The sequence below is a fragment of the Tenebrio molitor genome, chromosome 9, assembly GCF_963966145.1.
Source record: "Tenebrio molitor chromosome 9, icTenMoli1.1, whole genome shotgun sequence".
NCBI lineage: Eukaryota > Metazoa > Arthropoda > Insecta > Coleoptera > Tenebrionidae > Tenebrio > Tenebrio molitor.
In genome coordinates, this window is record NC_091054.1 from 19,046,151 (window position 1) to 19,061,479 (window position 15,329).

The following is a 15,329-nucleotide window of genomic DNA, read 5'->3' on the forward strand; positions in this document are numbered from 1 at the left end:
TGCTAATTGAAAGTTCTGATTACCTTTAGTAGGCATTTTTCGCGTTTGTCCTACTGCCAAATGACCATTTCCTTCGTTCTTCATTAATATCGAGAATTGTATGAGGTGATTTCGAAGTTTTTACGTTAAATAATCTGTACCTGGATATAACCCCACTTTTCAACAGACGTGATCACAGAATCAGACAGACGTTTTTAGTTTCTCCTACTTCAAATATTGATTTCCGTTATTAATATTGATAAATACATTAAAATCATTGCTTTATTACCATGGTCAAGTTTTGACAATTCTGACATTTTCACATCTTGTTCACACCACACAAATATTTAGTGTAAAACGTATGCAGCACACAGCTAAACAGCGCCTACTATGTTTTTCGTTGTGGTCACAATCAAAGTGAATAGATATTACACCTTTTTTTACTGGCAATTCACTACCCGTTTCTCTAATTCGACTGAGTAGTTTTAATATGACATGATTGTCGAGAATTCGAGACGACGCAGATCTGGAAAACGAATGGCAAACTCACGAGCAGCAGGTGCTGCATTACGGTCACATTGGCCATAGAGGATGGCCATTTCTAAATATCCTTCATTAGAAAATGACATGACTGACAAAATTATGAAAAAACGTCAGTGTCAAAATAATTCATTCATAATCACCATTTTTTTTACATGGTACGCTTTGGAAATTGTTGTAGTCTTTTAGGAAAAATGCTTCCTCATTGGTCAACTTAAAGAATTCCTAGCTCTCTAATCCTTGAAGCCTGAACAATTTTTTTTACAAATTTGGATTTCTTTAGTGATCACGATTCTGCTATTCATCGATATGGCGCCAATTTTGGGACACGCTGTATAATAAAGAAAAATAAGCACAAATATAATTTCAAGAATCATTTAATAATAAAGAAATCATACTGAGTCGTTTTTTGTGCCGGTCAGTGTAGGTTTTACCATTGAAGATAAAGCATTAATTAGTACTGTTACAAACCCTCTAACAAAAGAGGCCCGGGGTTTGTACGTAACGCTGTGTAACTCTGCAGGGGAGGGATGGTAATGCACATCCGTATCTTGTAACTATGTATATTGGTCTAATAATAATAATTAGTGATTAATGATAAATGATAAATAATTAACATATGTCACTGTTAGTGGGCTTCCGGTGCTGGGTCGCAGGTGGACAGCTCCGTGCTCGCCCAGAGCAGCCTCCGGCTAGGATCGGTGTCGGGGCTGGGTGCCTCGGGCCAGTGGCCTTGATCGGTGATGGTGATGAATCCCGGTGGAGGAAACGGCGTCTCTCGCCTCCGGTGATGGTACTGCAGATGACGAAGCGGTTTCGGTACTGGTCATCCCCCTTGATCCGCTCGACGGCGATATACTCTCCGAGTGTCCCAGGGTTGATCCGCACGACGGGGATGACCCAAACCTTTTTTTTTTCGGTAGGTCACGGTTAATCGGTTATCCTGGGACACTAGTTCGCGGCGGGTCTACCGTTTCTGTTCTTTTTACCGACAGTGTTCGAATGAAATGCTCTCTCTCTCTCCCTTAGTCGACTCGTTATTAGCCCCCCCCCCAACCGTTGTACGATGGTTCTAATGCGGCCGTGCATTAGACCTCGTAACAGTACCTAATAATCAATTAATTAATAATAAATTTTTCGAAGGGGAGGCAACCAATAAAATGGCTGTGCATAGGAAGTATGTATAATTCCCGGTACGACTCAAACCAAGACAAACGTTTCACCTTGTACTTGCGATAGTTTGGAAGTAGTTCTCGTTTCGAATTAATCAAAACAATCGACTCTATGTACATAGTACTCTGACTTTGACCTTGTTTTTGGTCGGCCATTGTTCACAACATCCACCTTTAAGAACAGGTCTTTGCTTTTAGGTAACTATTTTACCGATATATTTTCAAACCCGATGTTCGTTGTCAAAATTATTCTACAGCGGGAAATCACCGATGACTGTAACTATGTAGGTACACGTACTTTTATTTGCAGCCAAATTGGCCTCTTTTTTTGATAATTTTTTTTGTTCGACACTGTCGGAATTTGAGAATTTTCTCCTATGTAAACGGATTTTGATAAATTTGACAACTTGTCAAAACAAAACGTCAAGCTAATTTTAACCACTCATGCCAAAAAAAAGGCCAAATTACACACGAACTCATTAAATAAACTACTATTATTTTCGCTTAAAAAATGTCCATTCAGATGCAACACACTCCAGATATGAGGGGTTTAGAACAAGCCTTTCTTCGAATTAAGTTGTGCTTTGGCATTGTTTCTGTTCTTTCTTTAAGAAAACTGGCAATTCAATGTGTTCTGTATCTGCTATCACCTATGAGGAATTTAAAAGCATTTTGGCAACGGAGGAGCTTCTTGCAGGTTTTATGCTAATTTTCTATTGTCATTGCGCAAAGGATCTTTTTCATTTCCTCCCGAGGAAGGGCGAACTGCTAAGGCCTGCGTTGCATTTTCAGCCATACTCACGGGAAATTGGGAATAATGGGTACGGTGAGGATAGGTGAAATAGGAAGGTACAGCATTCGCCTTATTTTTGATGTGCTCGTATCAATATGTGGTGTTGTGAAAAAACCCAATTTCAACTACCAATGTGTTACCTAAACCCAGAATTTTTAAATTTTTAAAAAGAGATTGCGGTATTATTCCCGTTGCTGAAATTATAAATGGTAAAATCGAATTTTTTTCTAAACACCAAAGATTTCTCATAGCAACGGAGAGCTCTAAATATTTATTAATTTTTGTGTTATATTATGTGGATTTGGAACAGCTATATCTAAAAGATATGCTTGCTTTTGTTGTTTATTTAAAATAATAATGTCTGGTCTGTATAATTTGTAATTATCATTTTCCAAACAACTTTCTGGTATATAACTATAATGTGGTTGTGTATTCTTTCATAAATTGAATTTAACAGCTAAATTCATGTGTATAATTTTAGCGAATATATCATGACGTTTCTTATATTCGCTTTGAGCCAAAACGGTGCAAGAAGAAATGATGTGTTCAATTGTTTTATTATTTTGTGTAAAATCGAGTTCATTGTTGTTATCTGTTCACGCATAAAAAGTAAAGTTGGCAAAGTGACGTTGTAGTACTTTCTGTTTTATATGGTTGGCAGCTTTGATGTGTAGGGACATTGAACCAATTGTTCTACGCTTTAAAGCTATTGTAATGTCATTTACATGCTTTAATTAAAAATAGATGTGTTTACATAAAACTTCTTCTGATTTCATGTTTACACGTTCTCATTTGACCTTTTTGATGTTTTGATAATTTGACAGATTTTCCCCTAAACAAACCCTACACCACGCGACTTTATAAAATGTGCATTAGGGAGTAAACGATAGTGATGGCTCTAGGAATAATTATTATTGGGTGTAAACTTGTAGAAAATAAAATATCATTACCATTTTATATTCATAGTGCTCATACCATCTACGTAATTAGCTGTATTTGAGTATTTTGACAGTTGCCAAGCAATTTCAGAACAAATCAGTTGTGTTCCAATTTGGCGGTGATTTCGTAATTGTTGCAAAAATTTCAAAATCATATTAAAACACATCTGAAGTGAAAAACAAATTTTTAAACATTGATAAATAAATAAATATTTTGATTTTGGACCGACGGCGTCCTTTTTTCCGTTTCCTATCCATTTTCTTCCGGAGTTTTGCCTGGAACGTTGCGTCAGTGATACCCTCGGGCGTTTTCAGCACCGAATAATTGATTAAATAGCAATTCAAGCGTTTTCACTAGACATCCACCGTCATCAGGATCGTCCTCATCCGAACCTTCCAGTTTTCTAAGAGATGATTCCTGTTCGATTGGATTTGATGCTGAAGAAGCTTGAGCAAGTGGGTGGTGGTAGAAGTCAGCAGCGTAAAATGGTTGTTGCGGGGGTGGGTTGTAAGCAGTACTTGCGATAGGTTGGAAGTAGTTCTCGTAAGTAGGTTTGACGACATATTTTGGTACAGCGGAGTAAACTGGCGGAGCGCTGTCATTTGATGCTGAAGAAGCTTGAGCAAGTGGGTGGTGGTAAAAGTCAGCAGCGTAAAACGGTTGTTGCGGGGGTGGGTTGTAAGCAGTACTTGTGATAGGTTGGAAGTAGTTCTCGTAAGTAGGTTTGACGACATATTTTGGTACAGCGGAGTAAACTGGCAGAGCGCTGTCAGGTTGTGTCTCTGGATGGTACTTACGTACTCCTCCTGCATAAACACCCGTGCCTTCATAATGAGGATTTTCTACCAATCTGTCGTACGTTGGGTACTCGCAAAATCCACTTCTTACTGTTGGAAAGCCATTACTTTTTCGGAGGTGGCGTTTCTTCAGCAGATAAAACACTGCGTTGCTGATGGTCTTTTTGATGGTTGCGTCAACATTCAAAAATTCGTTCATCGCCAACAGTGTTGTGATCAACGAGTCATATCGATTTCGACTTCCAACCTGTTCAAGTTCTACTAGAATATTTTTTACATTTAACAATCCTTTCGCCAGTAGAACTGTTAAATCGCGCCGAAGAGTCTTTAATTCTACGGGACACGTTTCACAAGCCAACGGTGAAGTAATGAATTTGAATCCTTCCACCGGTGACACTGTTTTCAGTGTATTGAAAAAAACTGTCATATTTTCACAACGCTCAAATTCATTCGGAGGTCCTTCACGATTGTCATGTTGTCCTTGTGCTTGCTACATAAATAAATAAAAATCAATTAATCGATTGCTTTCGAAATTCTTGACCTTAGCTGACATCAATAGTTAGTTAAGTTTGATGACAATAAATCGTTTTTTCTATAGCAGATGTTAAAGTGTGCTTTTATCTATTCAAATCAAAAGGTCAAGTAGCATTTTAACCGCTAGGGTAGATAAAGTGCTACTTTAACAGCCCGGGTAGATAAAGTAATTATTTTTTTTATTACCCTAACAATGTTCAGACTAACGAGATTTAAAAACCTGACACGATTAGTAATGATTAAAAATAGTTATTTAATAAACTAGTTTGTTAATGAAGGCGATTAATAATCGAAACTGTTTAAAGCACGAACGAGTGTAGCGAGTGAGTGCCTTTAATAGTTGAGATTATTAATCGCCCATTAACAAACGAGTTGATTACAAAAAATTTTCGTTTACCGCAAACTTTTTTTTTTGTGACAAAATTTCAAATTAAAGCCAAATCAAAACCAATTTCATCTTTTTCGATAAAGATTAGACCTTATAAAATACCTTCATCCTTTTTTTGTCCTCAGGGTAGGCCATTTTTAGATTTTTCAACACTTTCTCGTCACTTTTCCACAAAGAGTGTCAGAAGACGTTAACTCCATTCACATTCAATTTCACGTAAAAATCACGGTTGCTAAGAAAACCTAGTTACCTTTGAAAAATATGACATGCGAATTATAACCAAAAAGGTCGGCTTTTGAAAAAGTAAATTCGTAATTGTGCAGTTATGAAGCTATAAAATATAGAAAACCCTGCTGCACTACCTGCTGCAGTGTTGGTAAGTGCAAACAATGCATGTTCGAGGTTGTTTATACATCAAAATATCATCAAAACGCCAAAATGGCAAAAATCGTTGATTAATGAAAAATAGTGTATTAATGAGGTCCATTAATACACTATATTTTAGACAAGATAATTCATTATTATTGAAATTAACAAGCGGTCAACGGAAAAATGTTTTAATAATAAAATACAAATGCTATAGAAAAAATATAATATTATACACGACGATAAAATGTAATTATCTTCTCGAGCGTAATTAGCTCTCGAAGACAAAATACAATTTTATCGTCTTGTATAGGTAATAAATCACTGAACCCTCCACCACCCGGCGGCGGCACGGCAATTTTGCCGGAATACATATAGTGCTTGTATCTTCCTAAGGAATTATGACTTAAGCTCTAAATAAACCGAACAAAGACCCTACTTAAAGAAATTTATTGTCATATTGTGCCTGTCAATCACTAGAGGGTCTCCGACAAATATTTTGAGTACTACCCCAGGTAATTTCTTTCTCCGAGACCGGCTAGTGATTGACAGGTACAATATCACAATAAATTTCTTTAAGTAGGGTCTTTGTTCGGTTTATTTATGACTTAAGCCAAAATTCCTTAGGAAGATAAAAATACTATACAATATTACGGATATTACTATCAAGTAATAGTGCAGTGCTAATCAACATAATTACCGGCGTGTCGCCTCCACATTTTGACTTTGTTTAGTTTTATTATGTTCTGTGTCAATGTTAAGGAACTTCCTCACGATGTGACATGAGTATATTAATATACCTTTTTGAATTTCAACTACCGATGTGTTACCTAAATCCAGAATTTTTAAATTTTTAAAAAGAGATTGCCGTACTATTCCCGTTGCTGAAATTACAAGTGGTAAAATCAATTTTTTTTCTAAACACCAAAGATTTCTCATAGCAACGGAGAGCTCTAAATATTTATTAATTTTTGTATTTATGTCTGTGTTATATTATGTGAATTTGGAACAGCTATATGTAAAAGATATGCTTGCTTTTGTTGTTTATTTAAAATAATAATGTCTGGTCTGTTATGTTTAATATGAATGTCGTATAAAACTGTTCTATCAAAATATAACTTGTGATTGTCATTTTCCAAATAACTATTATTGCCTTTTATTTTTAACTGTTCGCGCCAATAGCTTATCAATGCTTCTTCTGCAATAATAATCGCCACCGTTGAGCGAATTAATTTTCAATTGAATTTAAATAAGTATAAGGATGTGTATTTTTCAAAACACGACTGTCTTCGCCGCGAGCCAAATTAACTTTACGACTTGAGGGAAAATTGTAAAAAAATAAGTACTAAAAAAAAATATAACAAAGTCAATTGAACGTGAAATAACTTACAGTTTCAGTAGGAAATTAATATCTCGTTGTCAAAAATTCCTTATCAACTGTAGCATGTTGTGAGGTCTTAATTTCTATTCACAATAACATGTTTTAATAATAGTGCTACGTTGGACGACTCGATTTAATTGCAATAAGATGATTCGAATGATTCTCTAATCAAATTTTAATTATTAAGTGTGAAGTGTGTAAAAACACTGCGTGGTTGGTTGAAAAAAATGCCAATTGGTTTGGTATTTTTCTTTTGCTTAATTGACAATCGAAACTGTAATTAACTGGCACAAATTATTTTCGTGATATGATTGACACTTGTGTTGATTAGCTGTTAATATTCCATCGGAATCGATCGAAGAAAATATCTGAAATAATTTCTACTGTGATTAAATTTGTCTCAAGTATTGAAATATTATTTAGGTCAGGAAATACGCGGATTATTTTGAGGAAATTCAAACGGAAAAAATTATACAAATCAATTAGTTATATTATACTTTTCGTGCAAGTATTTAGTTTATTTACTTACGGTGGTAATGAGGCATAGAAGTAACAGTGCCCTCGCACAGTTAATCGGAGGTAACATCGTGACCAGCACTAAGTCTACTCACGACTAAAACAATGTGCAATTATGATTTTCACTTTTAAAGCGTACATCGTAATTTATTTATAGCACCTAATTGAGAGCTGATAACAATATTTTCGGAATTAATTAACGGTGAGTGAAATTATTTACCTTAGCAAATCTAAAAATTGTACAAAATTATTTTTCGAAACAAAGGTGGCAGTAATTTCATGTTGTAAATATATCATCAAGTTCTCTAAAGAACTTTCGTGCTGCAAAAAATTTAAAAGCGTCGCTTTTTTATCATTCAGTTTTGATAAAAAATACATTAGGTACACGAAACGGTATTAAGAACACTACGTTTTGATGAGAGTAAAAAAATTAGCTCTTAGTATTTGCATTTTAAATAGTTCAGCTTGAGTTGTTTAAAAGAAGATATCAAAGAAGATATAATTTATACAAATTTTTATAACCCCTTGTTTAAAATGGATAAAGTATACACAGGAAATGAACGTGACAAATAAAACCAAACTCTTTAAATCAACAAAGACATAACGAGAAATTACTAGAAAGCTTTAAATTGTGAACAACTATCAGAAAAAATATTTGTTTTAACCCTGTTAATGATTGAAGCAAAGTTAGTGGGTTAGCATCCCCGAGCAATTGGTAGGCCTCGTCATTGTCAACATGTCATATCTTGCCTCATATGTTTTGGAAATTTTGTGTTGTTATAAATAATTGTAATTGTATAAATGATTTTACAAAATAATGATGAAAACAAGTTTTACTAACGTGAATTAATTTTCATTTTGCAATCCGCTTCAAAAATAAGCCATTACAATAAATTTACTTTGTTTTATTTGACTTTTGGTGTGACATATTTGAATTTGAAAATCGGCTATGCCAACAAGAATGTTACCAATCTCACAAAAGAAATAACATTTATGGTCACTTGGTAGATAAGAACAATAAAAAAACCTTTTTAAAGTTATTTTGGTGTTCTAAATACAGGGTAATTTACGAGTGATAATGAGCCTGGCGGAATTGAAAATGCAACCCACAATACATTTCCAAAGTTAAAGTTAAGTTTTACAGTAAAAATTAAATTAAAATTATCGTTTTTTGAATAATTCAATATTCATTGAAATTGCCAATAACCTACAAAAAGATCTTTATATGACTCAAACCCACTTGTACAATGAACGAAGTATTGATGGGAAAATAACACTAAAAATCATGTTTATTCGATTTTGTTTCTGAAGCATATAATTAAAAATTTTAAATCAATTAATTTTCTCGTTAAAATGCGCCAAAGAAAAATAATACTGTAAAAAACTGTCCCAATTAATCTTGATTAAAAATGTAATTGTTTGATTTACTTCAAAAAAAAATGTTTCAAAACACAATAATACCGCATACAGGACATCCAGTACTTAAAAGTGAGACATTCACTTTCCTCCTTTTCAGATATCTCAACAACCGATTGAACACCCGCACCACCGGCTCCTACTCATTCCAGAACGCATTCTTTTACCTGCAGTGGGGCGACGACGACTCAGTCTACGATTCCAACGACCCGGTGGCCGCCGGTTTGGTCACCTTGAAGAAGACGCGAAGACGCAGCAAACTTCACCCCCACAAGCAGCGCTCCAAATACATATGTCGCCCCGAATTGGTGGTCGAAGCTGGCAACCACTTCGTATGGGAGTTCATTCCGGGACACGGTACTCTGAACGTACCCCCGGACGCAGCAATATTGCACCACTACAGGATATGCGAGTTCGGCGGGGACGACTGCATCAAAACCGCCTCGACAGTGGACACCACCGCTTTCAAATACAAGAGCAAGCTGGTGGAGGAGGTGAAGGAGAGGTACAGGGAGTTCAAAGTGAAATGCAACTTGATGGAGTTGCCGCCACCTCCGACGAGGGTATTCAGCAAAATTATGAATATATTAAAAAGCGGACAAAAGACGGTGAGGTAATTTAAGAGTTGAAGAGTACCTACCTAATAAGATGCTATATTTTCTAATGATAGGTAATAATTTCTTGACAATATTATTTTGTACATATATTTCTATTTTGTAAATAGGACAAGTTGCACTGGAATTATATCCACAACAATTTTATCAATTTGTAATCGTAACTGTATAAAGACTAGTAAAAGAGTTTCTCTTTACCGACTTGGGTTTTATTATTTTTAAATGATATCACACGGTAATTCGTAAAAGATCTTTCTCAAGATGCTTCACTGAAAACTGAAGCAAAATCAAGAATAAGGACATCCAAAGAAGTAAATTTACAAACTGTCCAGGTGAGTTCGAATAGTTGGGCTAGTGTACCTATATTGAGAAGAGTAGGGGGCAAATAGCGAGATCCAATTTCATTGGTGGCTCACTTTCACCACAGCCTATTTAAATTATTTTATTAAATTTACGCGTCATTGTAACATTTCAGTTACAAAAATTTGCCAATTTATAGAAATGACCGGTTGTAGTGAAAAAGGTTGCACAAATAGGGCAGAGGATGGATTCATATTCAAATCTATTCCAAAACATCTTTACAAACGCGCTCTTTGGGTAAAGCGTATGAACTCAGTACCACCAAAAAATATATTTTTTTTAATTGTCAAATAGGTGCCCCTTAAAACTTTTAGTGACGCTAATGAGTTTATGACATTAAATTAACCAAATTTTGGATCAAAAAAAGCTGTCACTTGTCAGTGTTTGCCCTACTCTTCTCAATATAGGTACTATGGCGGACAATAAATTTAGGCCGGCCTGTCATTGGCTTGACATCAAAATGTAAAGCTGGCATTATGTTCAACTAACCCCATTTTCGATTTTTGTCATTCTTGTCATCTTGACAGCGATAATCAAAATTAAAATTGGGAAAAGAAGCGTGCACCATAGAGAACTGCTACTACAAATCAGTTATGCTAGTGCGTCATGATCTGTAAGTTAAGAAAAGGGCGAAGGAAACGCCAAACAGCTTGAAAACCTTCAATTTGACAAACTGACACATCAGTCATAATGACAATAAATGGTCGCTTGCATTGACTTTTTTGAAATCAGAAATCAGAAAATTGCCGGCCTAAATTTATTGTCCGCCATAGTACACTAAGTAGGGGCTATCTCACCATCCTGCCGGAAACTTAAAAAAAAAATCATGTGCTTAACTGTTCTTAGTCTATAAAAAATGTAATATTGTTAACATTGACATACAGGGCTGCCAACCCGATAGGCTGTATTTTCCCTGTTACTATTATGATTATTCATTGGTCAATGAAAATGAAAGAAACACATTTACCCGAAAAATTATACAGGAAAACATGTTGAGCAATTCTAAACGAAAGATTCTTCTTTGAGTGGAGTAAATGAGTGGGCAAATGGTTTTACCTCACGTTGTCATAGCAAACAATATGAGTGAGCAAAATAAATACTTTCTCGTTTTGTATCCCAGTGAGAAACGACAAGTTTCGATAACAGGATTGAACAAATATCTATATTCAAAAGTTCTAATAAATCCGAAATCGACAATCTATATTACTAAAATAAATATCACTTAAATATTGTGATAATATTTAATATCACTTTAAAATAAATATCACTTACTTGCTAACATCTACTTTTTCATAAACGAATAAGGTCGACTTTAACATTGAATACGTAGACCACAAAGAAGAGGGCGCCAATTTTCCCATTAATCCATTAAAATAAGCCAGTATTACTTCTTACCGTTATAACATCAACGTTTTTCTTTCTCATCCAGTCACGAAATTTTTAAATATCTTTGTTTAGATTTTGCAGGCAGTAAATTAAAGGTAGCGGCCTCGGCCTCTTCTAATATATCATCAGGGACAATGAAACCATTTTGTTGCTCCATCTAGCTTAATTAATTGCACGTTTTTTGGGAAAGAACGTCAAATTGTAATTTCTGTCAAATTTATTTCTGTTGCAATTGTTTTTTTTTTTTTACAGATCATGACAACGAAAGTGGCCGCTATGTTTTATGATATAAATTGCACAAATTATAAAATTTCAATTGTGTTCCAAAATTCACTGGCAGGATTGAACAAAACGCTATACAGCACTCGTGAGAAACTAATTCACCCACTTGTGTGTCATTCCACACTCTTTTAGTTTCTCCACTCGTACTGTAATATACTATTACTATTACCTAACGTATGCGGGAAGTGAAATTTGTCGCATGAGCACTTTGTTTGCGGCACGACCGCAGGGAGTTCTGCATTAGTGCGAACGCAGAAAAAATCTTCCCGCAAAAGTTAGGTACAATATTTTTTGTAACGAATAATTCAAAAAAATAAAATTAAAATTCTAAATCATTTAACATTCATAATTTTTTACTATTGGGTTGGTAGCACCTTCCGCGCTGATTACTAGATTATTAAAATTTAAAGCGTCGGTGCCGTCTACTAAAGTCTGTCCAGCGAGAGATTGGTTGACGTAAAAGTCACTAAATTCTACGTAGACAAAGTAGTGCTTAGCGCACGTAAAATTTGAAATATACCCTTCAAGCAGTAACATTTTTGCTCTGAAATTATGCTTTAATTAATGTATTCTAGTGCATTTTGTAGTGTTGAGTTACAAGTGTACAATTTAAAGTCTCCCAATCTCTCCCTGGACGAAGTATACGATCATACAACACGTTGAACAAATTCTTCCCCTGTTATTACTCTAACCTTTTTGAATTGGTTATTTTTTGTGTTGATAAGAATTAATTTTACAATTGCAAATGTGACGAAACGTCCATTTTGTTTAAAATGAATTGACGTTTCCGTCTGTCTAGGTTATTAAATACCAACCTTAAAATGCAATTTCCCCTGATTTCTGCTTGGAAAGTAAAAAACACGCGTGCGGAAAATCGATGTTTCCGCACTCCGAGTACAACCGGGAAATACCTATTTTGAGGTTATGAGTACAAAAAATAAATTAGTAATTTCGATGTGTAGATTGGACGTCGTCTAATTAAGGTGTTATAACAGAAAAACCAGGAAACCTGCAAGAAAGGATAACGCCAAAAATATTAAGTTTAGTTTAAAATAATACTCCTAAAAACAAAGAGAAGTAAGACTTTACGATTGTAATTTACGAATTTTATATAATTAAGTAAGTACTTTCATGATTCTTCAGAAAATTAAAACAAACATTTTATTTTAATTGTTTCGTCTTGAATGGCAAAAGTTGTTTTGTGGATACATATTTAAATTAATACTTTTTTATTTGTCCTCTGCATATCAACAGATATCTTGTTTACCTCGTACTTTTTTTTGAAATCATCTGTATATAAGTCTTTTGCTCAACTCGATATACATATTAATTTGGCAGATGAATGTTGCAGCGATGAACCAGTTCTCAGAATCCAGATTCGCCCTTGATTTAAAATCGATTTTATCTTTTATGGGTTTATGTTTATTGCATTACTGGAAGAAACGAAGGTTATATTACTATGGACTAAAATTTCCAGGACCTATTGGATTTCCATTTATTGGATATATTCATGTGTTGAAAAATAGACCTAGAGGTAAATAATATTTACTTATTTCGTTAGAAAAAATTATTCTGATTGAACCATTAGTATAAAGCGACACTCAACCACTCACTACTATCAGACTTACGCTGGTGGTAACTCAATTAAATAATTCTGTCGAGTAATCTTCTGTTCAGAAACGTACAAAAGCTTGATGAACATGTTTAAAAGGTACCCCAATGTTTTCAGTAGTTGGATAGGTAAACAATTATATATTGGATTATCACAATCCAAAGATCTAGAAATCATACTGAATCGGTGTTTAAATAAGGGACACGTTTATGAATATGTCCTAAAATGGTTACACGATACAATCGTTGCCGCACCAGGTTTGCGAGCATAATTATCCAAGTTGTCGATACGATAATTAATTGATTTCAAGTCAACATCTGGCAAGAACGAAAAAAAGTTATCAATAAAGCGTTCCACAAGACGATCACAAATAGTTTCGCCGAACAGTTTCTTAAAGGAGCAAACAGTCTTGTACTGAATTTGAATGGAAAATATGATGGAGAACCGTTCGACAAATATATTGTAACGTTCCGACTTCCTTGACTTTTCCCAAGGCGGTCTCTATTTTAACAGGCCGTGACACTGACTTCAGAAAGTGGTCTGTGGAATGGCCCACTAACGTCTGACAACGTTGCTTCGCCAACCTTTAAAAAAAGTTACTAGTTTTGAAGTTTTGTGATCACTCACTGTCACTCACTATTTTGTCATTGTTAGCTGTCAGTTAATCATCACTGCACAATTAATTGTCTTGTCAAAATGATTTTTGAATGAACCGCCTTTCTATGGAAGTGCCAATATTTTTGAAACTCAGGATGCTATGGAATGGCCCACTAAGAAATTTGGCAACACAGCCAGTGTCCTGGCCTGTTAAAATAGAGACCGCCTTGCTTTTCCTCGATGATTTTTTTTCTCCCTCATTTGGTGTATTGTTGGTTGCCGCATTCCCTCGGATGAAATTTTGCGGAAAAATACGAAACAAAAATAATGAGAAAAGAAATATTTATAGATCCTACGTTGTGTTTTATTTTTCATTTTGTTTAATTAGGTTCTAACAAGAGGCCGTACCTTTGGAAAGTTTTCAAAGATGAAATTAAAATGATTGCGCACACTTCACTTAAATTTTATTTAACAAATAATCGAGTGTGGTGGAGTTTGGTCCCAACAAATGGTAGAAATAAATAAATGAATTGAATGACAGAAGTTGGTGGAAATTTGACACAATGAGATTCGACTCGCGGCCCACGAATTGAGATCTGACTCATGAATAAATGAGTAAGCTGGGCAAATAAAGGAGTTTATGGCGAGAACAGCATTATACGAGTTTGAGATGCGAACTATGTGATCCGATTTAGATTTGACTTGTTTCCCCAATTAAATTGAACCCGACGCGATGCCCTGGAATCTCATAGATCACCCTGGTCTACTCCGGTGGTCGAAAATAGAAGGGAAAAAGGTTCTAACAGGGCCAACGTGTCAACTGGCCTAGTTTGGTCGCTGGCCCCCCTTGGAGGTGACGCGGCTAATTTTGTGCTCTTACGCCGGACCACAGCTAATTGAGTGAGACGGACACTGGCGGTAGCTTCCTGAACTCGAGACTCCAAAACATAAATAATGAATGGAAATGTTTTATAATGATTGTATACTTGCTCCCCTTGACGAGAGCATGTTTCCCCAATCGGTAAATGCAAGAAGATCACATATTTCGCGATAAAGAAATTAATACAAGATTCTAAAGAGTCACGTGGTTGTCAAATGCTCAAAGATAAGGAACTAAATGCTATTTTACTAATTAAATCGCGATTACAAATAATGTACAAGAATTAGAAAAATAATTTACCTTGTAAATGTTAAGGACGTGGTCACAAAATGGCTGCTGGAAGTACTGAACGTACTATCGCGGCCATCCAAAAGTGAACGGTTTTATTTTATAGTTTGATTTTTACTTTAAATCATAGGCGTCCTAAAATGTCAAAGTTTGACACTAGCGATAAAAAAGTTATTGAAACTATTTTTTTTAATGCCACATCACTCCGATTCAGATAGCTAGGGCTATTGCAAAGCTAGAAGAAAATTGGTCGTTGGCTGCTGTGGCCAGAGAATTACATTGCAGTAAGACTTACATCTTCAATATAAAGAGGCGTTGGCAAGAAAACAGGCTTGAGAGGCCAATACGAATAGGTGTTGGAAAGGTTCCTTTACTAAAGTTTACTTTCACTTTAATAATGTATTAATTACTTCTCAGTCTCACTTTTATTAAAAATTATTTATTACAACTTTTAATTATTAAAATAGTAACGCCTGCTGCACGAACGCC

At 35.1% G+C, this 15,329-nt stretch overlaps 2 protein-coding genes across 7 annotated transcripts in view; one reads left to right on the forward strand and one right to left on the reverse strand.

Annotated features, from left to right (window-relative positions):
* The window catches only part of LOC138137612 (beta-1,4-galactosyltransferase galt-1), a 97,420-nt gene extending 87,784 nt beyond the window's left edge, over positions 1-9,636 (forward strand). For all 6 annotated transcript variants that reach the window (XM_069057097.1, XM_069057098.1, XM_069057100.1 and 3 more), the window contains one exon: positions 8,922-9,636. In XM_069057097.1, coding sequence (XP_068913198.1) covers positions 8,922-9,438 — 517 coding nt within the window. In that variant the 3' untranslated portion in view covers positions 9,439-9,636. The remainder of the gene's footprint in view (positions 1-8,921) is intronic.
* On the reverse strand, positions 3,591-7,511 carry LOC138137613 (uncharacterized). The gene is made up of 2 exons (XM_069057103.1): positions 7,419-7,511; positions 3,591-4,710 (listed from the first exon to the last, which is right to left on the reverse strand). The coding sequence occupies exons 1-2, from the start codon at positions 7,473-7,475 to the stop codon at positions 3,712-3,714; spliced, it is 1,056 nt and encodes a 351-aa protein (XP_068913204.1). The 5' UTR covers positions 7,476-7,511; the 3' UTR covers positions 3,591-3,711.
* Positions 9,637-15,329: the final 5,693 nt, after the last annotated feature.